The sequence below is a fragment of the Acanthochromis polyacanthus genome, chromosome 2 (genome assembly GCF_021347895.1).
Source record: "Acanthochromis polyacanthus isolate Apoly-LR-REF ecotype Palm Island chromosome 2, KAUST_Apoly_ChrSc, whole genome shotgun sequence".
Classification (NCBI taxonomy): Eukaryota; Metazoa; Chordata; class Actinopteri; family Pomacentridae; genus Acanthochromis; species Acanthochromis polyacanthus.
The window spans coordinates 13,672,166-13,699,570 of NC_067114.1; the positions used below are offsets into that span (position 1 = coordinate 13,672,166).

General features: G+C 40.8%; 1 protein-coding gene and 1 long non-coding RNA gene across 2 annotated transcripts; both read right to left on the reverse strand.

The window, feature by feature from the left end:
* Window positions 1-1,097: 1,097 nt before the first annotated feature.
* On the reverse strand, window positions 1,098-10,959 carry LOC127532834 (uncharacterized). Its single transcript, XR_007940491.1, has 3 exons — window positions 10,640-10,959; window positions 9,238-9,432; window positions 1,098-1,721 (listed from the first exon to the last, which is right to left on the reverse strand). It is a non-coding gene; the product is annotated as an uncharacterized LOC127532834 (long non-coding RNA).
* Window positions 10,960-13,362: 2,403 nt separating this feature from the next.
* Window positions 13,363-24,963, reverse strand: kif7 (kinesin family member 7). Its single transcript, XM_022223027.2, has 20 exons — window positions 24,910-24,963; window positions 22,535-22,925; window positions 22,232-22,429; window positions 21,699-22,098; window positions 21,259-21,606; window positions 20,345-20,537; window positions 20,064-20,231; window positions 18,886-19,044; window positions 18,551-18,696; window positions 18,277-18,398; window positions 17,598-17,738; window positions 17,294-17,499; window positions 16,859-17,056; window positions 16,447-16,572; window positions 16,011-16,187; window positions 15,715-15,930; window positions 15,275-15,481; window positions 14,839-15,037; window positions 14,435-14,596; window positions 13,363-14,067 (listed from the first exon to the last, which is right to left on the reverse strand). Exons 2-20 carry the CDS (start codon window positions 22,863-22,865, stop codon window positions 13,673-13,675), a joined length of 4,092 nt encoding a protein of 1,363 aa, XP_022078719.1. The 5' UTR covers window positions 22,866-22,925; window positions 24,910-24,963; the 3' UTR covers window positions 13,363-13,672.
* Window positions 24,964-27,405: the final 2,442 nt, after the last annotated feature.

Sequence of the window (27,405 nt, forward strand, 5' to 3'; positions counted from 1 at the left end):
ATTAGTCCCTGTTACCATTGAAACACTAACCAGTTGACCAGGCCTTGTGACTGAAGCTCCTGTCATCTGTGCCCCAACACCGAACCCTTTCTCTCTATTCATTAGATCGTCCTGCCATCCTTAAAGAAAATCAGAACCAAGTGGGTCTGCTGAGCATTTTTATTCATGCCACAGAGCATGACTGGATTACAATTTAATTTGCTTAATTGCAGCAAACAGTGCAACTGTATGCAAACATCTGCATTAGTTGTTCTATTTATTGGTTTTTGACCTTGAATTTGTCACCTTAGCTGAACTTCGACCTTTCACTGACCTAAAATATCCTAAGGACAAACTCTTCTCACTCGCTTTCTCTCTTTCTTTCTTTCTTTCTTTGACAAACTATATTATAAATATCGGCCTGCATCCCACAAGGATATCATCTGGCAAAGCCAGGTCAGGTTTAACACGAGGTTTATCTGGGTGTTTGACATTAGAACAGCAGTGGAAACAGAATAGAAGAGAATGGAACAACAAAAACGTTGCTTGTCACACAGTCTGAGGGGTCATCAGAAGAAAAGCCTGCACACGTGTCCGCAGTCTTGTGTCGGGTCAAGTTGTGTCCCAAGAGAGTAAAAGGTCAAGACTCTGTCCAGCAGCAGACTAATGCTCTCTGGACCTGAGGCAGTTTAAGCTCCAGCAAAACAACAACCAAATGGCTACAGAAAGCCACAAAGAGTGAGAGTGGGTTCAGTATTACTGCTGCTGTTATTTTTGTGTCTGGCAGCTGACATTTTTCAATTGTTGTACTTTTTCATTATAATCCTACAAATATATTTTTAAAACAAAGTTTGCACACAACGATTAATTAAGGGGCTCATGGTTTGAAATTTACTAAACTATTACAGGAACACAGTAGAACTTTTTTCCCAAAAACAAGCTTTTTTGAAAAAGAGATGCATTCACGCTCTTGTCCAGGTAAACCAACATTTTCGTCTATCATCTGTTTTTGAATCAAAATATGCACCTGATGTTTTCAGTCAGTGGCCTCTGTTCAAGGTGCCGATAGACATTATTCTTTATGAACTGTTTCAGCAAAGTAAATGACGACACAGTCATCACATTTCTGGGTCATTTTATTGAGTAAAGAGCAAACACATTTCAATCACCTTCCTTCAACAATCTCAAATACCATTTGAATAATTTCAACAAATAAGAACCTTTCAACATTATCTTCTTAAAATGTTAATACAAAATTAATATCAGTGTAATTTTTAGACAAATCATTCATACATTATTAAAATCAAAATAAAGAGACAATAACAATGTGGAAACAACCATTTTGGGAAAAAACAATTCAAATAAACTGGCATCACAGTAAAAAATCCATTTGTACTTTTGCTAATTTTGCAGAAATTGCTCTTACATTTTTTTTTCTAGAACATACAACACATTAAAAAAACATAAAGAATCTGGATTGTGTTTTTAAAATACAAAAATGTTTTAAACATGCGGTTTTGCAGCATAAAAAGTGTAAACATATTTTATTTACGGTGAACTGGTAACTTTTTGTTTAGTCTATCTTGCATAAAGTGACACAAAACCCCTTCCAAAATGTTGTCTCATTATGTTCAGGCTTGTTGTACTGAGAAAAGACTTCAGGTTTTGGCCGCTAGTTCCAACAGACTGATATGAAAATCCTCCACAGCATGTTGTGGCACCACTTTCATTATGGTCCATTTCTGAAGAAAAGAGAAAAAAACAAAAGCAATCCACATCAGCTGTGGTTGAACTTTAACACATTTTGTTGTTCATGTGTGGATATGCAAAAGTCAACAGAAAGTGCTGGTAGTGAATGAGGCTGGACATTTTCACTCTTCTTTAAGTGGTTGCATCATCTCAGCATATACGTAACTCTTGTCAAATTAAGTTCATTCAGACGCTCCGTGTACGATCAGGCTGAGTTCAACCCTGCAGCCATGCTGCTGCCAGATTCACCAAATTATATATAGAGAGGTTCCCGGACAATTTAATCCTACTGGGAGACATGGTAAGGCCCTTTCTCTGCCAATTTTCACCCTCTCTCTTATTCAAGCCTCCTCTTTCTTCCTCCTGCTCCACAATGCAGGATTGTGCTTTCTTTTTTTTCCATGTTCTCTCATATCTTTTCTCAGTATGGCTGCCTCCCCCAAAAAACCCTCAGACAGCATGCAGTTTATGCAAATGATTAGCCTTTCAAGCTCAAAGTTGAATGAGACCTCAACAAAATCTCTCTCTTTCTCACACACACACACACACACACACACACACACACACACACACACACAACCACACATGCGCACACACACATGCACACATAGACACACACACACACACACACAGACGGGGTGACTGAGTTTAAAAATACACTCAGGTATCATCTTGGCCATCATCATTCTTTAAATATCAGTTTTCATTTTTAAATATGAAATTCTTTGCTTTATACCACAGTACAGGTGGAGTTGGAGGGGCGCTGAGAGTATAGTAGATGTGTGTGTGTGTGTGTGTGTGTGTGTGTGTGTGTGTGTGTGTGTGTGTGTGTGTGTATGGAGGTGTAAGTGAAGAGTGATGTTAAATGATGGATGGATGTGTGGATACATACAGAGTTAGGAGTTGGTTAATAGTGGGAGAAGGCTGCTGAGGGGGGCGTGCACGGTGTGTGTGAGAATGATGAATGTGGAATTCTTAGTGTTCCCAGGGTCTGGATGGTGTTTGAAAGGCCTGAGGGGGGAGGCTGCAGGGGGGTGGCTGCAGGGGGGAGGCTGTGCCCAGCTGTTGGGGGGATCCTGAGTTTCTCTCTCTCCCTGACAGGCTGTCCTTTTCACCAGCACATAGCCGGACCGACCAGGCCGCTGCCATAACAACGCCACAGCCCCTCTGTCATAGCGATGGAGGGAGTTTGGGGGAGGCACGCCGGGAGTGAATGAAGAGTCGAGACATTTCTACCCTTGTGAACTTGAACTTGACTGACAGTCTGAACGACAGGCGGGAAAGTATGGAAATCAATTCCTGTCTGAAATTTTGCATCATGATTTAATAGAATGAATTATATGTTTTGAAGTTCCTAAAAAAATCGAGTTTGCAAATCATGGATGAGAAAATGTTTAGAATAAGTTTATGAAGATTAGGCAATTTTAATAATAAGATTGTGAAAGCTCATTTTTTACTCAGGAAACAGTTTTACAAAAGACAAAATTTATGTCAAGCTCTTTTTGTGAAGGTCAGATCCCCAGAAACTTACGTTAAATCGATTTTTAAGCAACTAAACAACTACACTAAATTGCAAATATAGCACTATACAATACTTTATCATTAAAACAGAAATCCAACGAGAAATAATATAAATATTACAATAAAATAAACACTAATCATAGTGATGATAATTATGATTTCTCTACCCACAGAAGGTAAAGAGATCACATCAGGATCTTCTCTGTTACAGACGGTGAGGAGCTGCAGCTCAGTGACTCTCTGGCTAATATTTTCATCGTTTAGTGTCTAGCTGCCTTCGGGTCGGTGTGACGTGCTTGTTTGCTTCAGGCTAAAGCTGATGAATGGCGACTGGTCCACATCGGGGGTCTTAGCTGCTCAGACCCACTCGGCCATGGGAAAAAGGGAGCTGTGAAAGGTCCCCTGTCGCCGTTACAAAGCCAAGAACAAGCCATAGCAGGATAATCGTGTTTATCCCCAGATTAAGACAGAATCGCAGCTGCGGTGTCCTTGTGGAGGGAAAGGGGGCTGCAGGGACGCAAAACATACAATGTTCTGCTTCAGGAGAGCCCACAGTCGCCATTACTCTACATTGGTTCTTACCCTAAGATTTGAGACCGTCCTGTTTGGAGGAGGGTCATTCCCCTGTAGGAGAATCCTGCAGTGAGATCATCAATCTCACAACAGTCTATCACTGTGGTCGCCACACCTCATCCAGACAGAGTTAATCAAAGCCTGATCTGTGCATGTGTTGTATTTGAATGTCTGTCTCTATTAACACTCTGCTGTCGATGACACATGACAGCAACACCGATCAGCCAAACCTGTGACGAAACACTGCTATGCCAACTTTCTCAGAAATTCTCCTTGCACCTCAACCAACCTCCCTCATAATCAAAGTTGAATTGTTTTTCATTTGTCTCTTTGTGTTTTACTCTACTGATGATGATTCTGCATTTCTGTACTTACTGCCCCTTTACAGAGGAATTTAAAAATGTCTCAGCTTTTTGTTCTGTTTTTCTTTACCTTCTATGCAACTGGTGCAGATTTAAGAGGGAAAATATCATAACATAGCAGCATCAGTGTAAAAGAAAATGTTTTGGAAAACGATGCTACACGTGTGTTGCTAAAGATAGAATAAAACCAAACTACAGGATAGGGAGGCTGCATCTGTGCAGACTGAAGAATTGTGTGGGAAAATGAGCTCTCTCCAGTAAAATGAATTGAGCAGGATGCATCTTTGAAACAACGGTCTCATTCTTTGTCATTAACATTAGCTCCTAAATGAGAGCACACATCCATACGCTGACTGTGAGAGTCAGAGGCAGACATAAAGAGGCAGGAAGACAAAGAGACAACTTCTCCAGGAGACACTCTTATGGCTGCTGTGCTAATGCAGGCATCTGCCACTGTCTGGTCTGGACTGTTGTTCCCACCTCATTGCTCGGGGTTTACTGCAGCAGCCGCTCACCTATACAACGTTGGGAAAAGCAGTGGCGGACCTTTGTCAAGTGCTCCTTTCACAAAGCAGCCATTGTGGAGAGAAGCCAGGATCAGAATTATAATGTGGACCGAGGCCACTGTTTACCAACAGGCCAACAGGTCTCCTGAAGCTGCACACGAGCAAACTGCAGAAAAAATAATACTTTACATGTGTAGAGGTGTATATAAGTGTAGATCAGTCTGAGTTTGTCTATTAATGCCTTGTATATATGACCTAAATCAAGTGTTTTTCATCAAAATCAATTTGTGTTCTATATCATTAGAGCTAGATATATTTTGGAGATAAAAAAAAAGAATTAGAAACCTGGTCACTCCTGACCTTCCAGAGGTTTAACTGGTTTACGGAACCAATGCAAATACATTATATTTATTATAATCTATGATTCAAACAACCATAAACACAGATAATTTGGAACAGATATTGACAGCTTTCATTAAAAGGCCAGTATAGGTGATTCACTCATGTTCTCTGTGTGTTTTGGTGCATGATTTCCTATAATCAGCCAGCCTCTCACTGACCCCTCCCCCAGCTGCATGTCTAATTACAGGCTGGTTTCTAATAAAGGAACAGTTCCCCTTTTATTTTACAAGTCCTGGTGCTGGTTATTAAATCCAAAGCATCAACCTTTACATAAAGCACAAGAGAGCGAGAGGAAACCAGCCAGTTAACTGCTTGAGAGGTTTAAACTCAGAAATTACAATTCATATTAAAACCAGTGACCTATTTTTTATTATTGTTATAGTAAGAATTATTATTGTTATAATAATAATTATCATTATTATTATTAAGAGTAACTTTGTGCATTGGCTGAATATTCTGAATTAGAGAGAAATGCTTACAGCAGGGCCTTATTGAAGATGTTCAGGTGAAGCCTTTGTAGGAGGGGTTTATCTTTTACAATAAAAAATGTGCACTTGATGGTTTCTATGGGCAATTTGTAAGACATGTGGAGCTACTCCGAACTCGGTAATAAAAGATTCAGTATTTTATTTGCAGAATTTGAAATAACAGCATTGTGGAGAAATAAATACATTTTACTGGTAACAACCTGGACAGTGAGCAGCACAGTAAAGATGCACTCTCATGACTTCAGGATCTCTATGTCCTATGATGGGTATCTTCATTGGCATATATGTGACTACAGCTATTTTTTTCCCCCCAGTCCTGTGCTGTTACAGGCATCTGGAGGCAGCATTTCTAAAGATATTATAGGTTAGGATAAACTAGAATGACAAATATACTGCATCTTTATAGAAATGTTTACTGGCGACAGAATTAGTCTTATTTCAGACAAACTGGAAAAACACGCAGTATTTTCTCAGTATTCCGGGCTCTCCTCCAGACCCTGGTACAGTAGGAGGACGTGCTGCTGCGCCTTTAAACAGGCCTGCTGTCTCTGCGCCCACTTCGCTGTAATTATGTTAATATGCGGAGCCTGTCTGCGTCCAATTCATTGCGGGATTGTTTCCTTTATTTTGCACCATTGTGGAGCTCTGGGTGTTTTTCGGCTGGTCTTGGGTCGAGACCAACAGAGAGCGCAAATGTCGGTAAATATTTAGTCCAAGCAGCGCTGTTCAGTGTGAGGCCACCGAGAAAACACACCGAACTGCAGGTAAAATGATCGAGTTTTTTTTTTTTTTTTTTTTTTTTTAATAAATGTTCGCTGATTATTTTGTTGAGCTGCAGGTTGAGCTACAGTAAAGGCCTCTATGTTCATAAGACCTCATATTCAGCCTTTAAAATCACTTCAATGTCACATCACGACAGAAGGACAGAAACGCTCAAACAATACCTCTAAACTGAAAGCAAAAAGAAACGCGTTGTTTTTAATCTACACAACACAAAATGCAATGCTCATTAAAAAAAAAAAAAGAAGAAAGAAACAGAGAAGAAACACGCGTGCTGTTTGGATGGGGGCTTGTGTTTTTCTCTGTAAATGTGCGATAATTAGCCTTTTAGGTGTGTTTTTATTATTTAAAAAAAGCCAAATTATTATTTATAATTTAAACATGTAAAACTTCAGTCTTCAGCTGACATATTTAGTGATTTTTTAAAACTAAAATGTCCACTAGTGTTTCCACCACTCTTTCTAATCCCATCTGTTTAATAAAAATGTTCGAAAAAAAACTTCATCATTCAGAGGACAGACTCGTGTATCTCTGCCCATTACACCTAAAAGTATTTTAATAGAGAAATATTTAACCAGTTAACATGCACTGATGGCCCATAACATTTTACCTGAGCAGGTTTAGAAAATAAAAGGCCTCTAATTATCTTCCACTTCCTGTTATTCTTTTACTATATTTGAAATGATTATATCTGGTCGTTTCTGCAAATCTAAACTAGCAATATTTTGTACAATTTAACTGAGAGATCAGCTTTAAGAGTAATAAATAAACAGAAATAATATACAGAATCATTTGAAATGCATCTGATGGTTGATTGGCTGTCTGGTTTTACTCAGTATAGATGGAGTTAAACAAAAGAAAGTGATAGTTTTAATTATCTAATGTCAGGAGAATATTTTTTTATGTTTCATGCTTACTATAATCTTTTATTTTTACTTGAATCAGGGTGTAAAGTTTTATTTTCACTATAGAAACAGAATAGTACTCATGCATTCTTTTCTTCAGTGGGCCGTTTCTGTAAACTTGACAGACTTTTTTTGCCCCCCTTGTTCCACTTGTGACATTTGTGGGATCAAAGAGAGTCAGGTGTAAGAACCAGCAGCTTCAATATCATCAAATGTCATGAGATCGTCAACCGGTGAATCGATGGCTTCTCCTCTGTCTGTTCAATTACAACAGCGGTTAAACGTGCAGTGAGCCGCCGGATGACCTTCAAAAGGCCACAGAAATGTGACCTCAGTAATCACCTACATCTGCAGCAGCCACGGCGAGATCACAGCAGAGAGGAAATTAAAGGCAGGAAGGCTCGATTGAGGTCTGATAGACGGCTAATGATGGAACAATTAACGTGGATCTGCTTTGTGCCAACAAAGCCGGTTTTAAGGCAGCAGGGAGACTCAAAAGACAACATGGAACTCCAACAGTCCTTCATATATCTGTACATCCTTCAGTTACAGGAATCCCTTTCATTCAGAGATGAAGATAGCACCTTTATAATGACTGTGAAAATAAAAAATAAACTTTTTAACACAAACAAAGGGGTGTTTTTGTGTCTTTTGTGATATATACAGTAAACTGGCACGTGTCCTTTCTTGTCTGCAGCTTGATCATTTTAGTATTGGGGATTTTTGGGACTGATAAGAGGAAACATTCAGACTTTTTCGTGCTTTAGTGTTCATGGTGTGCATTCTGCTGAGGGGAATTCATGTAAAACTTCACGTCTTATGGAGTAACACTGTTTCTACAGTCGCTCAGTTTGCATCATTTTCAACATTAGGATAAAATGTAGCAGCAGTCTGGGACGGTTTTGACCCATTTGTAAAAGAAAATTAGAATTTCATAACATTTTGAAGAATGTTGTAAGTAAAAAGCTGAATTTATATTCAATATATAATTGAACAGAAGTAGATTAAAATGAGGCCAATTGAAGGTTTTGAGTTTTATAAAAGCAATCTGAATCCTGACTTGGTGACATTTTAGATTTTTTTCCAGCTGAGATTTAACGAAGGAACAACTCCGCTGCAAATAAATTGAAACAAAGAAATGACATCAGGGGGTTTTCTGAAGTCTGTGTCCAAAGAAAGTGTGGGACATGAACATTTAACTGTATTCATACAGCAGGGGCACCTTTTTAGATTTTTTAATTTCCAAATATATGCAAGAGAGTTAAGAGAGAAAGTGTGAATCTAATTAGCTGAAATAATTATTCACAGGTTCACAGTGTCCACACATGAAAAATACATTTTTTTTTTTTTACAAGTTATTAGTAAAAATACAAGAGTTTATTCAAGGTGTGTTTCTGGCTTCAGTGTACTTGAACGTTGGATAAATGATAATTATCGCTCTTCAACAAGAGATCAACAAAAACTGTCCCATAGGGCTGTAAATGATCAGATTATTTCATTAATCTAATGGCTTTATTTAATTTAGATCAGCTAAGATTAAGATTATGTCCTTGTATTACGTATTTATCTGTACAATGCTTCAAAATTCCAGGATATTTAATAAACCATCACACCACAAATGAGAAGGTAAAAGGAGGCAAATTCTGACATTTCTGGATTTTAAAAAAACCCAGTTGATTAGCAGCAACATTTTCACTGTATTTCCATGAATCCACTTTTGAGCCTTGATCTGTTGGAGGTTTCTTGCTGTCCAAGTGGAGTTTTTTTCTTTCCACTGGCACAAAAAACTGCTCAAATCACTGCATTCGTTGTGTTTCCCTTTATAATACAATATTGTGGATTCTTCATCTTGCTATCTGAATTCCACCTAACATGACTTATGAACTGAACAGCTGACTAATCATTTTGAAAATAAAACCTTCAACAAAAGGTGGAATCATTTAGTAAAACAATTCACTTTGTCACAGCCTACCTGCAGAGACTTGATGTCCTCCTGAGCCGGTGTTTCTTTTCCGGTTTCACCTCGTGGAGGAGGACTTGGAGGTCATTCCTACTTTCGGTTATCTAGCTTTATGATGGCTGATTAACACTCATACAGCTAGATAACCAAAGACAGGAACAGGCTCCGTTCTTTCTCAGAACAGCAAAAAGGTAAATCTGAGGCTTCCTGGGAACACAGAGGATGATGACGACATTAATACATGTTTGAATACAGCTTTAATTTAACATTAAACAGCTTCAACTGAAAATTTCTATTACATTTTTTTTGAAAGTCTAATATCTCATCCTTAAATTTCTTACATACCTTTTCCATGACCAACAAAACCGCTTTGAGTTCATAAAGTGATGCTGGATGATAAAACCACTGTATATGTGCATGTTCATACTGCATTTTGTCACATAATAGTTTTTAGACATGCTAGTTTCGTCTTCTACTGCCTCTCATACTTTTATAATAAACCTGTGACATTTTTGCAAAGAAAACTGCTTCAGTACTGCAATCACCTGTCTTGATGCTGCTCCATTAAGGCCCTTACAGTAAAGTTTTTGCTGAAGATTCACTATTTAAACAATGATAGTCTTAATATTTTTTCACCTGCATGCTTTGCTGCATCATTATTATTTTATTCTGATTCTGTAGTTGCTTTAGTCAATGATGACCCTGTTACACCTGAAAATCATCCATCAGCCATTAAGAATCCAAGGTCACAGTGTCACATATTTAAATCCACATTTTTTAAAATGAGAATATAAACGTTTAACTGAAATTAACCTGGTGATGACCTCACGCTTTTCTTAGTCAGTGCGTCTGACGTCAGCTGTTTTAATTGGGAAATGGGTGCACTGACGAGGCGTGCGTCACTTTCTTTGCATGTCCAATAGGAAACACTGACAAAAAATACCACAATTATCACAATTTCTTAATATAATAATGATTTTCAGAATTACTTAGTACTGTCAACACTGAGTCAAATTTTAAACAAGCAAGATAAATACTAAATGTGACACTGTAGGTAACAAATACTCCATGATGAGCACACAACAGGCCTGCACATCCACAGCTTCACACTCACAACAAATACCCTAATGCCGTCAAATAGGTCAAACCATGGCAGACTTTCTTCATTTTAATAAGAGAAATGTGTTTGTCATGATGTTAACTTGACATTGTTGCTGTGGGTTTGACAATGCATCCTGTTTAAAGGATAATACTTGAATAAATCACGCTTCAATGAATGCTTATATGTCTAGAACCCTGAATATTTCTAGTATGAGACCATCTGCAGCCATAGCATGAGATGCATTCATTTAAACACGTCTGTAGATCATATGAGCAGCTCTGATGTGTGGAAACTCATCACCAAAACACTCACTTGTGATGGTGGAAGATTCCTCCTCCTGCATCCACGGAGACCTAAAACATCCACATGTGGCAAAAGGAGGGACGCAGCATCAGCGGGGATCCAGATGTGCATGAGTTTGTGTGCAGACAAACAGGTGAGCGCGTGGATCAGATCGATAAATCCCATCTGCACGGCGGGCTGTGGACGGATGTCAGATCCCCGGTGGGTTGCGTGTTTGTATCCGTGATCAGGAGGCTCCTGGGTCCGGCCGCTGGTCCCCGACATGAGGGACGGTCAGCCGCACGGAAGACCCTGGTCCAGACGTGGTCCAGGCGGTCCCGAGGCTGCGGTGTGTCCCCTGACAGAGACTCCAGTGGTCTCCTCTCACCTCCTCGCTGCCTTTTTTCCCCTCAACGCTTCCTCCTCCTTTGGCTGACGTCGCACGGACGGTAAGTTGCTAACAGCCAATCAGAGACTCTCCGACCGAGTGTGTATGCGCGTGTTTTTGGGGGTGCTGTAGCTTGAAATGACATCGTATTGTCGAGCAAACACATAAAAATTGAAAATTAGACAAATAAAAAATAAAAAAAAATTATGAAAGCATTGGTAAAGTCTAAAGATTATTTTTTGTGCTGCACTGGAAAATAAAATAAATAAAGTTAATAAATAAACAAGTTCATTCAGTTTAAGTTCTCCTGCTGCCTCTAAAATGTACTGCACTGGGTTGATTGTTCATTTTAAAATCATCCTATGAGCTGTGAAAATGTACAACTAAATGAGGTAAATTAACTTTACTCAAGAAAACGAGTTCAATAAGCATAAAATATTGAGTTGAATCAATTTGTCACTCAGACTATGGTAACAAACAGACTTGCTCTAATTTTACTTTTTTTTAAGTTTATTGAGTTTCTTCTTCATTTCTACAGTTCTACGATTTCATTTTGCAGACACTTCTATTCAAAGCGACGTACATCTGAGAGTGAATACAACAAAAACTCATTTAACATTGAATACTTCTAGCCTCAGCTGTTGAGGGCTGCTCCCATAAGGCTGCTCCTTATAAATGATTAGTTTAATCTCCAGACTCAATTCATTGCTAACTTCGTCATGGTTAGAACTGATTCATTAAAATGCAAAGAAACTCAATTGAACATATATTAAAGGCATACTGCACTTTCTCAGACCTAAAAAAAAGGGTCTCTCACAATGTATCATGGAAAGCCTGTTTATATATCATGTTTGTTTCTTGAAAACTTAGTTTACAAGAAACTAAGTTGAGTGAACTAATAAACGAACCAGTGTTTATAGATTTAAAGTGTTTTCAAAACAAACAAAAAAAACCGGACAGTTTAAGCTTAATTTACTAGAAATGTGCAAATTCATATATTTACATTAAATAAACTAGAAAATATCAGTTTCCATGATTATCATAGAATTTTCCCTCATGCGTGTCTCCTTCAGTTATAAGACGTGATGGATTATTACCTATTTATCAATAATTAGGCTACAGCACTGTACAGAAATGGCAAATGTCTGACTTTAGCACCTCCCAGTGTATCTGAACTTCAAAATTTAAAATGAAATGGTAGGAATTACTAGCAATTAATACTAAGAGTGTATATGAAAATAAGGAAAATAAGGAAATCAGACAAAAGATATGATTTCACTTCAGTTTTTCCTCTTAGAAACTATGTCAGAGACTCTGAAACTTTCCCACATACTTCTCTTCTGAAGCTAAGCGAGGTGATGGATTATCATTTATTTCCCATAATTAGACTATGCCACTACATAGAATTGTAAATTGTAAAATATTAGCGCCACCCAGTGGTAGTGAAGTCTAGAATACTGTGGCAGTCACACCTGCAAACCCTACCTCCATTTACTTGTTTTTGTCCTTATTTACAATTCATTAAATACACCAGCTACTGACTGATATGCAGCCCTCTGCTATAAATGTGTAAAGAAAAAAAGAAAACAATTATATACACCTGCTCTAAACTTCTTGGGGTTATTTAAGACAGAAACAGGCTTATATAATGAGAAACGATGGATGGCATTGTAAACAGTCTAAATAATTATTCTTGAATATAAACAAAAGGTCGTGTGTCATTAGGTCATGAAACTTCTTCTACAACACCACCTCACAAGAAAACTTTTAACAGGTATCACGAGGTAAGCCTGCTTTAAAGTTATTCTAAAAGCTATTTGCCCACTGTCCTAAAAGTGCGCAAGCTGGTGGAGTTAAACACAATTTTTCATTCATTTTGAACTGACTAAAGGCATCAGTGACACATAAACAACTTATTCCAGTTAGATATTCTAACAAGGATGAGGCCTGAGTCCAGAAACACTGGACATGTTGAGCACTGAGGTTTTACTGCCATCTAGTGGTCAGAAGGTGTCGAGCCACATTCCCAACTCACCTGTAATAGGATTCAGGAAATACAAAAAAGAAAAATAACTGGAATATTTTTTGATCAGGCAAATGCAAGAATAATTCTGACGGTAATAATACTTCCATAAGAAAACATTAAAAACCTACTTTCCATCTCTGTATGCTAACAATAATGTCTATTTGTAATCTACCAAAGCATGAGACTAAAGCCAGCTCTACCTAGAATCTAGGATTTTATTCATCAGATCAGCTGGAGGTGGTACCAGTTTGAGATGTACAACACATGGATGAATAAATTCTGATGACAAGTGTGGCTTTGACTCAAATAGAAATTTAAAAAAAACAAGCAACACAAGTGTCGAAGGCAAAAATATTTTAATACAAAATATTGTGGTAGGTCAGAAGATCACATGACCAGAGAGAACCTCATATTGTAACGACACAAAAGAATATCTGTGATAAGACTGTATACCTACCATCTGTAAAAAATGAAAAACTTTACCTTAGTGAAAAGTGCTTTGTATAAAAATCAGTGGGTGTACGTTTAAAAAAAAATAAGTACAAAAACTGAAATACAAAAACTCAAGTCTGATGAAGCAACCAAATCTTTCACAAGCCACAGAACAAAAGTCTATGTGGATGGTCTTGAGCTTTACAATACAGTTATTTCAGACAGGATTCCTCCGTACGTCAATTAATGCATTGTTTGAGGTCAGTGGTCCAATGTTGAGGCTGGAGCGACGGGACTCTCGTCGAGATTTCACCACCGGCAAAGACGTCGGCGCGCCCCAGGACCCCAGACCAGTCTGAACTACACGGTTAACGGGAATATCTCCAGTCACTTGAAGCCACAGCTCCTCCATGGCAGCAGGTTCCTCTGTGGGGAGAGAAGAGCGCCTCCATGTGGACGGGAGAGGCGTGTTCACCAGCTCACGCATCTCCTCTCTGGACCTGGAAGGCTTTTCCAGCTGACCGGCCCCTCTGCTTCCTGAGCCGTCGTCAGGGCAACGGGTCAGCTTCTCCATGCTGCCAACATTCGCAGGTTTACCTTCAGATGGCATGACTGAAAGACAGCAAGTCAGCAGGACAGTCAGTCCCACAATTATGAGAACATTGGACTTTATGACAAACATTGAGAGAAATCTGAGGGCAAAACAGATGATCAAGGAGACACGATGTTACATATTAGACTAGCTATACTCACACTGAGGCAAAGCAAAAAACAGAAAGTAAATATAAACAACAGACTAAAGGAAGGCAGTTAAAGTCTGACCTTCTACATATTTGTGCATTTGAGTAAATTTGATCATTCCAAGTCAAAACAGCATGAAACCAGCAGAGAGCATTATTAATCAACTTTTAAGGAGGTGGTATACAAGTGATCATGTCTGTCAGTGATCATCAGCGATTAGATCGAAAAATCTTTTTACCTTTAGGATGCTCTTTTGGCTGACTGGCTGAACCACAGAACTCTCTCAGTTTGTTGCTTAGTTCAAGATTAGCTGCCTTGTAGTGGTTGAGCTCTTTGCTGAGGTTATGGATCCATCCCTCATACTGCCGCTGCCTTCCTGCCAGGCCCTCGTCCATTTGTTCTGATAGGATGGAAGAACACACACAAGGGTCGCAATTACTATCAATAACAATGGCTGACTTTGAAAATAATCTGATGAAAACAAACAAAAACTGATCTAAATACATCTTGGCATTCATTTGCTTTAATCCAACCTTTCCTCTAAACCTAACATGCATGTAGTGCAGACATATGAGGGAGGAATTGTAACATATTGTGAATGATTACTGTTTCTCAGCCTTTGTAAAAAGGGTGCATTCTTACCTCGACACTGCTGCAGCAAGAGCTGCACACTCCTCTCATGTTCTTTCTGCTGCTGTGTCAGCCGGCGATCTGTGTCGAGCTGTGTGCGATCAAGGGCATTTTCCAACCACTGCACCAGCCTCTGCTGCTCATCTAGCTGCATCTCCAGCTCAGCCAGGGCAAGTTGCAGCTTACGCTCCTCCTCACGCAGAGACACCACCTACACAACACGTTCACACAGACACTGATCAGCATACATACTGCTGTGTTCACAGTGACGCCTTGCATAATTTGGCACTGCTCAGTTGTCTCACGAAAAGGGTCTAGCAATGATATTCCTAATAAAAACCTTAAGTGACAGTAGCGTAACCAGTTAAAATGGTACGCTTGACATTCTACGATGCCGAAATAAGTAAGAATATTGTAAAAATAAAAAATGTATTATCACGTCGATCACCTTGTCAAAGTATTTGCACAGCAGAGCTCTGGTCTCAGACGCAGACAGGTAACTGAGTTTGGCCATGAGGTTCATCTCCCACTGGGAGAGCATGCTGGCAGAAGCCCTCAGCTGTCTCTGCCTTTGAGTGATAGCCTCATTCTTGTACTCAATAGCTGCATCCAGAGCCTCGATTGCCTCGTCCAACTGGAAAAGTGTTCGTTCCTCCTGGTAAACATCAGAGTGAACAGATGGGCTTCATGAGGACATAAACAGACATTCAGCAACAGACAGCTATTACTACATTTTCCAGTGAGGACTAATCAGTACCTGCCACACTCTTGTTAGTTTCTGCTGCTGCTATGTGAGGACTTGATATTGCATTTCCTGGAAAGCTAACTCTTGTCTCATCTAAAGACAAAATCATATTAAGCTGCTTGAACCCCAGAGTAACATCTGACCTCAGGTGAAAGCAGGTTACCCTGCCGCAGCTTGTCGTCCAGCTCAACTCGCTGTTTGAGCAGTGAGTCTTTCTCTTGACGCAGGTTGGAGATCTCTTGGCGAATCTGTTGGGAGTCTTGAGCACTGCTGCTGCGAAGGAGACCATTCCTCTCACTCAGCTCTCGCTCAAGTGTCTCAATACGCCCAGTAAGCGTCACCAGATCCTTACTTAGGGCCTGGAGGAAAGAAAAATAAAAAAATTCAACTTTTGCAAATTTCTGTGTCACTGAGCTGAGATGTTTGTGTTTGTTAATACCTGACTGGAGCGGAGCCTCTTGGTCTCCAGTCCACTGCGCTCCTGCAGCAAGGCTTCTTTCTTGGCGAGGATTTCCTCTCGTTTAGTCAGCTCTCCTTCCAGATCTTCCAGTCCTCTCCTCTGCTCTAGTACCCGCTCCATTTCCTCATCCAGCCAACGCTTTTGTTCCTCAATCTTCTGCTCTCAGGGACACACAAAAGTAGACGGAAAAAATGCACACAACACATTAGCAGAAGGTTGCAGGCAGGATAGAGCATTACTATATGACTAGGTTAAAAAATGTAGTATTTCAAAGTGCAGAAAAACTAGATAGATAAAACTAATGAAATTCTGTGCCTACACAGCTAAAGTTACAAGTTTAATTTGTAAATAAAGCATTAATGTTATGTATAAAATTAATAAACGGTTACTGCATTCAGACCAGTTCTCAACGCACCTGTTGCTCTTCTAATGAGATGACAGAGCCGTTGCTGCCGCTGCGTCTCTGCCTCTGGAAAGCTGCAATTTCTTCAGTTTTTATCCTCAGAATCTTCTGCTGCTGCTCATTCTTTATCTCGAGTTCCTGCAATGGTGTCAGGGAGAGAAGATTAAGATCAGCTACAGGACATCTGCAGAAGAAAACTACCTCTTTCGAGAGTAAACAAAAAGGTGCCAAATGCTATTAAGTCATGTGGGATTGTTTTGCTCATTTTCGTTCAAATTAAGTGCCACATCATTTTCAAAAAGGTTAATTCTCTACTAAATTCTGCAGCATTAGGTGTGACATTCATTTATATTAATTGCAATGATGTTGGATAAGGTACAATCTTTCTTTAATCATTAAAAATACTGTTGTCACCCAGCAGTACCTTGACTCTGTGAGTTCTTCGTTGCATTTCGTTTTCCAGACGTCGTTTCTGCTGACTTTCCTGACGCAGACGTTTCTGCAGCTGCTCCTGCTGCTGTCTCATAGACAGGACACTTCGTTCCAGCTCTAACACACGACGTTCACTCTGGACGGGGAGGTTGGCGAGATGAGCAGTATCCCTCTGTCGCTGACGTAGTACCTAATGATCAGAAATTGTTTGCCATTCAGAATTTTACACATCTGAAAGATCTTGTCTTTAATGATAAAAAATTACGTATACACAAGAAAATAGTCATTGAGCAAGAACATCGGTTTAAACTAGCATCTTAGAAACAAAATATGAATCCAGGTACAGCACAGTTAAGCATCGTGTATTCATTTATGAGTGTACCACTGGGTGGTATAATACATGGATTCAGATATCTGAAATTCGAACCTGAACTTTGCTCTGAGCAGCAGCTATCTTCCTGCGACATTCCTGTGCTCTGGTCTTGTCTGTCGCGCTGATCTCTCTCTCTTGCCTCTCCAGATCCTGCAGCTGCCGTTGGGCGTCCTGCAGCTCCTGTCGAGCCTGAACAGCTTCACTCTCCAGAGCTGTAATTTTATGGCTGTACTGCTTGTTGAGGGCCTGAGCATCCTTACCTAAACAAACACAAACAGTTGATTTACCAAATCAAATGAGAAAACATCTATTTTATAAACATGTAGCAAAGGAGATGTAACAACAATGAAATTGCTACCAGTTTTGACCAGTTCCTTGATGAGTTCCTCTTTCATGCGGATGGTGACTGACAGCTCTCTGATCTTCTGCTGAGCCTGAAGAAGTCCCCACTCTGTAACACCTTCAAAACTTTTCAGACTTTCCCCTGTACTGGAGTTTGCTACACAGAAATTTGAGAGAGCAGATGAGAGGTCAGTGGGGTGGGTATATGACAGAATGGCACAGAGCTTCAATGCAACAGCCCCACAGGTTCAAACCAACATGTGTGATCTATCTCAGGTATCCACACAGATCCATAAACCCAGTTTGACTTGCAACCCTTCACTTCTGCGTAAACTGATGATAATATGACTTGAACAGAAACCAAAACATATCATACAGAGGCTATCAAATCACACAGGAACCACACCACAATGAAATCCCTATGTAAGAGTTAGTGTCTATAGTAACTGACTCTCCACAAGCAAACAGTTCAACACAGGACAATGAACTTAAAGGATCAAAATGCGGGAGGTTCCATACTATCTTTCTCCATAAATGAAAGAAGTGTTCATATTTCTGACTGATAGCAAATAGGGAAATATGATCACACAAACAGTCTTAACATGCAACAGGTGGAGGATTCTTTCTTTGTGCTTCATCAAATCAACTTTGAACCTCCCAGGACATCTTGCTCGGGAGCCAGTTGTTACACTTACATGCTTTTCTGGCTAAACAGGGGTGTTGGTCTGGTTCAGGCAGCTGAGATGTTGGCCCTTTGCCGCCAGCTGCCAGTCCTCCTGACAGCATATCCCGCTTGGTCCAGGTCATGTTCACCTGCCTGACAGAATCATAGAGTTACAGCGTATATGCAGGTGTAATGACATTGATGCTGTCCACAAATACAAGTCTAGTATCAGTAGTAGTCTCGTATTTAATGTAACAGAATGTATTACATGAACGCTGGATTTAAATAGTCTAAAACTAACATACTTGTATCTGTCTTGGCTGAGGCTGGAATGACTGCCATCTCTTTCTCTGTAATGCGTTTCTGCTCCTCCTGAGATCTCCTGCTCCTCATAAGATTTTCCCTCCTGATCACCACAAGGTCCATTGCCGAGGCAGCCCACTGGACTGACCTGCAATCAAAAAAATATAAACACACATATGCAATAAAGCAAGCCATGACACATATGTTATACTGCCTCAATAAAAATGTCATCAAACATCTAATAAGATCAAACAAACTGCACTGTCCTGTGCATCTCTAACGAGATTTTTCCACTTCTTGTCTTCAGGCTGTGAAAGTATCTCTGCTGATTGGTTACCTGTCTGTATGGGCCTCCGTTCTGACTGTGCTGCATGGAGCCCATAGGGGCGGTGTGCGGCCGCAACCTCAAGTTAAGTCCCAGACCCATCAGTCCTGAAGCAGACAGCTGGCACTGTAGGTCTGCTATCAGGTCCTGTTGCTCCTGCAGCTTATCACTCTGACACAAAATGAAAACAATAAAATCAGTAACACATCATCGCAGGTAATATATGATACAGCTTAGGTGAGGATCAAATTTAGTGTTTCCTCTAGGATACTTTTCAGCAACAGTAGGAAAGCGCTTTGTTGAACCTGAGCGGTGTGTGCATGTAGAAGCAGTTATTAAAAAATATGAAAGGGACAAACTCAAGTGGCATTATTCGTCATTCTTCATGCAGTATTACACTGAAATACATTAAACTGCATGATATGGTGCAAAGGTGATGGGTGGATCTTTGACCTGTCTAACCATATCACCCCCAGTCTGATAGCCTGTACTTTGTCTTCATTTCCTCTCCTGCATCACTCTGATCCAGGACCCTGTCCTGCTCTGCTTTCCTCTATTTCTCCTGTTGTCTACTTGTCTAACAAGGTTGTACACTCAACAAAATATAAATGCAACATTTTTGTTTTTGCTCCCATTTTTATGAGACTAACTCAAAGATCTAAAACTTTTTCCACATACACAATATCACCATTTCTCTCAAATATTGTTCACAAATCTGTCTAAATCTGTGATAGTGAGTGCTTCTCCTTTGCTGAGCTAATCCATCCCACCTCACAGGTGTACCATATCAAGATGCTGATTAGACACCATGATTAGTGCACAGGTGTGCCTTAGACTGCCCACAATAAAAGGCCACTCTGAAAGGTGCAGTTTTATCACACAGCACAATGCCACTAGGGCTGGACCCGAATATCCGAATATTCGTTCGCTACGGCACTATCCGGATATTAATTTTGGTATCTGAATATTCGCCAACTTCATGTCATTTCATGTAATCTTGTAGCAGCAGTGGCAGCAATTTTGCAGTAGTGGCAAATGTATATAACAAATATTTCAGTTGTGGGTGAGTCCTGCTAACTCTGTGGTGACTATCCAGATGATAAATAAATCAATGCAAAGGAGCAGTAATAGTTTAACTGTGACATATGGCTAGAATGGAGAAAAAACATTAGAAATAAATTATGTCCAACCTGCTGCTTGTACTGCTCCATCGCATCCTCCAGAGCTGCTAAAAAGTCTGTGTTCTCCCTCTCCAGTCGTTGGATCTGTGACTGAAGATGTGCAATACTGTCTTCCTTCTCTCCATCTTTGTCACTTTCATGCTCGTGGCTCCACCTCTCTTCCACAGCTTCTGCATCCTGGTTGATAAGTCACAGTCATAAGCATATCGATACTCTACCCCTAAATCTGAAGAATGTGACTAAACCAATTTTTACTATTGATTTGAGAGTGGGAAAGAGACCTATCGTACCTGATTCCTTACAGAAGGTCTTCCTCTCCTCAACGCAAGACTGTCCTCAGTGGAGCTGTTCTCGATACCACTGTCTGGTCCTGAAGCTGTGGTCAACCCACTTCGTTCCTCCTCCACTGAACAAAGCCACTCCTTCACTCTCAGACTCTGTTCTGCAGTCAGAGCTCCTTCACTCTGCAGCTCCCGCAGCAACCTGTGACACATCAGCAAGATAAAATTTAAGGGGCATATACTAAACAGAAATATTTATTAAAACCTTCAAAAATTAAGCCATCAAAACATCTCATACTTAAAGCTGACGAGTCACTACATCCCTAGCTCAAGAGGTCTGTTGTTGAACATATCTGCAGCTTTATATCTATCAGTTCCATTGAGCCGCTTTGTAGTTTAAAAACTATGTAATTGTCAGTATTTTAATGGAGCAAACATGTATGCATGGCGGTACTTCAGTGCACTACAGAACTGCTGTCCAGACATCAAAGAGACCCGCAGATTCAGAAAAAAGTACATTTACAGCATGACAGTAGCTAAACCTGGAAATTCTTTGCTGGATTTGGCCTCTTGATGGATTAAGAAATTAAAGAAAACCCTGTGTTATTCTGAAAACTGTGTTTAATTCCTAAGGTTTACTCTGGTTTCAGCTTTGACCTGTATGTCATAAAATAAAACAATAACGGCCATATTAAAATATCCAAAATTTTGTATCTATATATGCACAGCAGTTGTACTGACTAGTGAACTATACCTGGGTATTAATTCACAAATGAACATACGACTGAATGGTTGAAAAAATGTAGCTTGTACAACAACCAAGACATCCAGAATAGTTGGAACATGTTTTATAACTGGAATGAGCAGTCAAGCAGGATATTGCACCATTAAAGAGCAGATAATGTGTAATAAATGTGCTTTACCTGTACGCAGTGTCTGTACAAGTCCTATAGTGAGCACTCTGGACTTGCAGTCTGCTGATTTCTCCCTCTCCAAGCCGAGGCCGCCTGTTTGGGTCAGCGTGAGCAATGATGCGGGTTTCTGAACGCTGGCGGTTTTCAAGGGCTCTGCGAAGGGCCTTGATTTGTTGCTCCAACCCTTCCACGCGATCTGGCTCGCGCTTGCAGTTGACTGTGGCCCGGTTCTGAATGTTTCTGGCTCTTGTGGCATAGTTTAGTGTATTCAGACTCTCATCAAAGTCTGAGGAAGATGGGCTGATGCAGGCAATCATCAGTGTTTTTGAATTTCCTCCCAAAGAGTCTTTAAGTATCCTGGTTGAAACAAGGACAACACAAATTAAATCAAACTGATATTTCAAAACAACGCTTTGTTAGATGGAACTAGTTCACTAATTCTTATTTACCTTGTGATTTTAGAGTCTCTGTATGGGATGTGAGAGCCTTTCCTCTTGGGGTCCCCTAGTGCCCCGATAACATTTCCCAGAGCTAGAAGACCACTGTTAATCTGGATGCTCTCCTTAAGTCTCTCTCCAGTGTTCCCCGTCCTTAAGATGCGCTCTGATCCTGCCAGGTCAACAAAGTGGAACTTAGAAGACAACATTTGTGGTCCAGAACTTGTAGCGGTCCCATAAAGGCGAGAGCTTCCCCGACGCTGGTCCATGTACACGGTAAAAATAGTGTGTGACCGGCTGGAGTTTGGATTCATCTGAGTTGCCCCAGTGTGCCTGGCTGTGTTTCCCGACTCCAGTAAACTCAACACCTCATCAAGACCCTCCACTTCACACTCCTTCACACCACATAAAACTATAAAGACACAAAGACAAAATATAAATGGCAGATCAATACAAACACAAAACCTTTTTTTAAATTGGGAAAATGTTGCACAATATTTACGCATCTTTATCGTTTCAAAAGAATAAGGCTGCTTATTCCTTACCAATGTTGCCTTTATCCTCCCGGATGTGAATGTCCTTGCTGGCGGTCTCCACCTCCAGTAGGTCCTTGAATTCCTCTTTGTAGACCTCCAGGTAGGACACTCGAACAGAGAAGTCTGTGAGGTCATTTTCATCTAGCAGCTTGAAGACATCCGCAACAGCCCTGGGGATGATGCCCTGCTCCTCGTCTCTGAAGGAACCTAGAAGCAGGTAAAATGCATCATCGCATATTGTTGATTTGGTCAGTAACACTTACTATATTGAAAAGGACAAAGTAACAAAGAAAAAATAAACAAGTAACTTACAAATATTAGCTTCTCCAATGGTGTAAGTCTTGCCTGAGCCTGTCTGCCCATAGGCAAAAACAGTAGCATTGAAACCTTGGAAGAAGGCATCTATGAGAGGCTGGACAGACACAGAGTAAACCTCCTCCTGACAGCAAGTTTCCTCAAACACAAAGTCACAAAGAAAGTGTCGGTCGTGGCCCAGAGTCACTCGATGCAGTTCAGGGTCCACGGTGATACAGCTCTCGTGGCAGTGTAGAAGTTCTTTGGGCAGAAGGGGACGTACTCGAACAGCCACTTGCACTGCACAGAAGTCCCCTCTGCCTTGGCCACCGGGAACTTTGGGAGACATTTCTTCTGCACCGTCACAGCTCCTCTGTTCAGCTGTTATGTATTGATCATCTTTGGGCCACTAGAGAGAACAGAAATCATCTGCAATTAGTTATTCAGCAAAGGAATTCATGAAGTCATGAATGAGCGACAGAGGACATGATAATGTCAAGAAACCAGCTCAAACACAGATATTTCTCAATTTCAGTTATAGTAAAAGTGATCTGAATTAAATCCTCAATCAGTAAATTATTATTTTCTTATAAGTTGTCACGACTATATTGCAACATAGCTACAGTTGTGGAAATCACTAATTTGGACTAATTCAGAAGTAATTGACAAATAAGATACTTCTTCATATATCTGGAAAAAAAAAACTTCAAGAATTCCAAGTGTCATAAAGTTCACAACAATGCCATCAAAGATCTGATACAGCTGCTGTTTCAGTAAAAATGCCACATCTCAGAAAAAACACAAATTCTTTTAGATATATCTGTCTGCCTTAAGCTACAATATATAATGAATTTTAATAATCTTACCCATATCTCTCTCAGTAAGGCTACTTTATAATTCACAGGTCTTTTGCATTTATATTCAAAGTTAAGACAAGGCTGCTTCTGCCTCTTATTTGACAGCTGAGCACAAAGCATAGCCACAGCGCTGTTAAATAATAAAAAAAAAAGCAGACAAAAGCTGTCCAAAAGCAAGTGTGAGAGTATTTTTCATGCCCATATTCTGTTCATGCAAACAAACAACTCAATATTAAAAGGAAAAAATGTCGAAAAGAACTTTTAACAAATCCAGACATACAGATTTTAGTTTAGCTTTTTAGGGGCTATTGAGACTGGATCTACTAACGGGTGATGAATTATTTTAGTGAGTAAAGTGTTGGTCCACCACATGCCGCCTTTGACAGCTTCAGTGCACCTTTGTATTGATTCTATAAGTCCCTGGGACTTTACTGGAGGGATAAACATCACTCTTCCAAAAAAAGATGTTTTGATAATGGTGCTATCTCACAAGTTGGTCCAGAACCTCTCTGAGGTTTCGATTAGGTTGAGATATGGTGACTTCAACGGCCATTCTCAGCAGACCATTCAGATACACCTCAGGCACTGTCATCCTGGAAGAAACCACCGCCATCAGGATAAATGTGATCACTCAGAACAGACACCTGTACTGCACAAAAGTCCCCTCTGTATTGATATGCACTACTAAGGGAACAAATGGACCCAAACCATGTCAGTAAAATGTCCCTCACAGCTCAACAGCCACCGGATATATCTTGTAGTGTGAAAGGTTCAAGTTTTTCCTTTAATCTGTCACTCATCTGTACCTCCCAAAGGTGGTGAAAATCTGCACTGCCTTTTAATTTAAACTTTACAGTAATTAAACACTTCAAGGATGGTTATTATACCTCGGGCCTGTTTTCTAGCATCTTAACATTTAACTCTCCACTAACTAGACGACACAGCAAAGTTAAAGATGGTATGGTTTGCTAAAAGTGGAGTTATATGCTTTTTTTAAAGGTTGGCGTTGATTTGTGGATCCTTATTTTGGTCAAGTATTATCATTGCATGTTAACCTAACGAACGGAAGTGTTGCAGCACTGTTAACTTAGACAAAAAATGATTTAAAGTACAGATATTTACTAGCTGGTTGTGTGTGGCTAACATCCTAACTAGCTGCTATGACGACGCTGATAACTTCTGTTGACCAAGTTAGCAAGCTGATGTTAGCTAGCTACTGTTTAGATCAACTAAGTAAACGGCCAAGTCCCGTTATCAGAAACCGAAAACTTAACAGAAGTCAACTTATTGTGCTGCTGCTGTAAAGTCTCACAGCCTCATAACGTCCACATAGTCGCTGTGCTGCTTGTTTACCAGAATAACTTCAGCTAAGCTAAAGTTAGCAGCAGCCCGAACAACAAAACCAAAAGAACATATGAGGATGAGGGAGGATAAACAGAAGAGAAACAGCGTATCCCCGTAAGAAATGGAGAAAAGTGAACTGCATGCACTGATTTGGGCGAGTTATCGTAGTCACTAACAGGCACTACAACTTACTTTAAAGTAGCAGAAGTTAGACCATGGATTCAGGATAACACTGGAGTTTTTTTTTTTTTTTTTTTTTTTGGGAGAATGGAAGCTGAGGGGCAGTCAGAGGGAGGAGCCCGAAGTTTGGGCTCAGTTTGGGTTTGGTCTGCAGTGAGGCATCGTGGCTGAGAAGATTCAACCAGACACTGATTATAATAGACCTACAATTAAATGCAGTGTCTGGGTTCAACAAACAGAGATGTGCAAAATATTATCTGTTAACACTTTAGTGCATTTCACGCTATTTAAAAAGAAGCGTTTAATTTCAGCCACTTGAAGCCTCAGTTTCTGCAAGGACGCTGAAGTTAGTTTCTCATTCGCTATTAAGGGAAAAGTTCAGAGAAACTTCCCTGAAAAAACAGTAGGGGCAAGACCGATTTGTGGCACTGGCAGCTAGCAGTGACACTTTTTGTGGCACCGCCGCGGTGCCATGGTTAATGCCACTGTGCAGTGACACTTTTTGTGGCACCGCCGCGGTGCCACGGTTAATGCCACTGTGCAGTGACACTTTTTGTGGCACCGCCGCGGTGCCACGGTTAATGCCACTGTGCATTGACACTTTTTGTGGCACCGCCGCCGTGCCACGGTTAATGCCACTGTGCAGTGACACTTTTTTCGGCACCGCCGCCGTGCCACGGTTAATGCCACTGTGCAGTGACACTTTTTGTGGCACCGCCGCCGTGCCACGGTTAATGCCACTGTGCATTGACACTTTCTGTGGCACCGCCGCCGTGCCACGGTTAATGCCACTGTTTGGGCGAGATGCCACTGCCGCAGCGGCATTTCCAGTGGCCTCTGGAGATGTCAGCAGAGGTGCCACGGTTAACGTCACTGTTTAGGGCAGGGGTCGGCAAGTAGATGTGGCTTCGGGACAAAATGTTTGTAAACAATCGAACAGCGGGCCAACCTGCGAGGGGGAGCGCTCCGATTCCGCGAGCGGGGGGGCGATACCGTGAGCAGCGGAGCTTCTACAGCTGATCGCTGCTGCTTGGGACACACGTCTCAATTCTGATCACAGATGTATTAAAAATGACTCCCGAGACACACACACGTTTTGCACACACTGTTGCTCAGTGAAATCTGGCTGGTACAACCGTGTCCGACCAGTAGCGCAAACGCGGAAATGCCCGGCAGCAGCCGACCACGCGAGTTTCGTGTTACGGTGACGGACTGGCTTGGTTCCCTGCCAAATCAAATTTTCAAAATCATCTGGTGGGCCAGATATTATTCCTGACGGGCCAGTTTTGGCCCACGGGCCGGCAGTTGCCGACCACTGGTTTAGGGGATACCACGGTTAATGCCACTGTGAGGTGCCACGGTTAATGCCACGGTCTGGTAGAGATGCCACATTTTAAGCCAGTTGGCTACTTTTACCGCTGTTTGGACGAGATGCTACGGTTAATGTCACTCTTTTGGGGAGATGCCACTACTACTATTACTATCTGGATGGGGTTATCCGATTCTGTGGTTTGTCCGGTGACCGAACTCGTGGTCGTTGCCCCGAGGGGCGCTAAAGACACTAGTTATTTGAGGGAACAAACTGCTGCCAAATGCTGGCAGACTGGTAGCCTAGCCATGCTATACCCATGTTTCTGACGGCACAAGGGTCTAGGGAAGCTCGACAGGGAGGGAGGCGGGCTAAAAGGTTGTCTATCAAATCCCTCTGCAGCAATTGGGTATGTATACAACCAATCAACGCAAGGAATAGGCTGGCGTAGTTCCGAGAGCACCGGCGGATTGTGGCTAAGTCTCATTAGCTTCCCAACCAGCAGAGCCGTGGAGCCAACTGGTATATTAAGGATTTGCCATATCCAGTCGGCATAAGTCCAAATACGTCTTTCTTCTCAATGAAACACTTAAGTGCCGTCCTTTGTTTATCTTTCAAGTTGAATTTTAGCTTCAAATCTTTAAGGGCTGTGGCCAAAGCCGAGTCGAAAGATAACTGTTTATTGTGCGCCGGTTGTTTCTGTCAGAATTGTCACGCCTCTGTCGTCACTTCGTTACGCCGGCCTTCTGACTCTACACTTCATGGCGATTGGTCCGGCCAGTTTTAGGAGAATCCAGCCTCGAGCCTTATGGAGGGTAACTAGACCCACCCTGGCAGAGAATTAAATTCGTTGCCATGGGTTGTCTAGCGCGGCTAGGCTAGCAGACTGGAGTAATGTGAAACAAATTCATCTTCAGTTCTCTTGAAAGAGGCTATTTTATTTCCATTTTCATTCAGTTGTTACACATGTTGTGTGGATTGTCACCAGAAAATATGTTTACTAAAACTGTTTGAAATAACTTGTCTGTGTGCTTTCTTGATTATTACAGCCTTTAACAGGCGTGGGTTACAACTGCCACAAAGATGCCACAGCTGATGTTGCTTTTTGGGAAAGATGCCAGGGATGTAAACATGATACATGAATAAAAGCATATAAACAATTGTGCTACAATTTTGAGGAACAATTTTACAATTTATAT

What these genes read in the sequence shown, in the direction of transcription:
- kif7 (XM_022223027.2), bottom strand. Translation starts at nt 22,865, where the DNA reads ATGTCTCCCAAAGTTCCCGGTGGCCAAGGCAGAGGGGACTTCTGTGCA. An exon ending in TGTACAGACACTGCGTACAG is followed by an intron (nt 20,538 to 21,258) that starts GTAAAGCACATT and finishes GATGTGTCACAG; the next exon opens with GTTGCTGCGGGAGCTGCAGA. An exon ending in ACGGAGGCCCATACAGACAG is followed by an intron (nt 18,697 to 18,885) that starts GTAACCAATCAG and finishes TTTTGATTGCAG; the next exon opens with GTCAGTCCAGTGGGCTGCCT.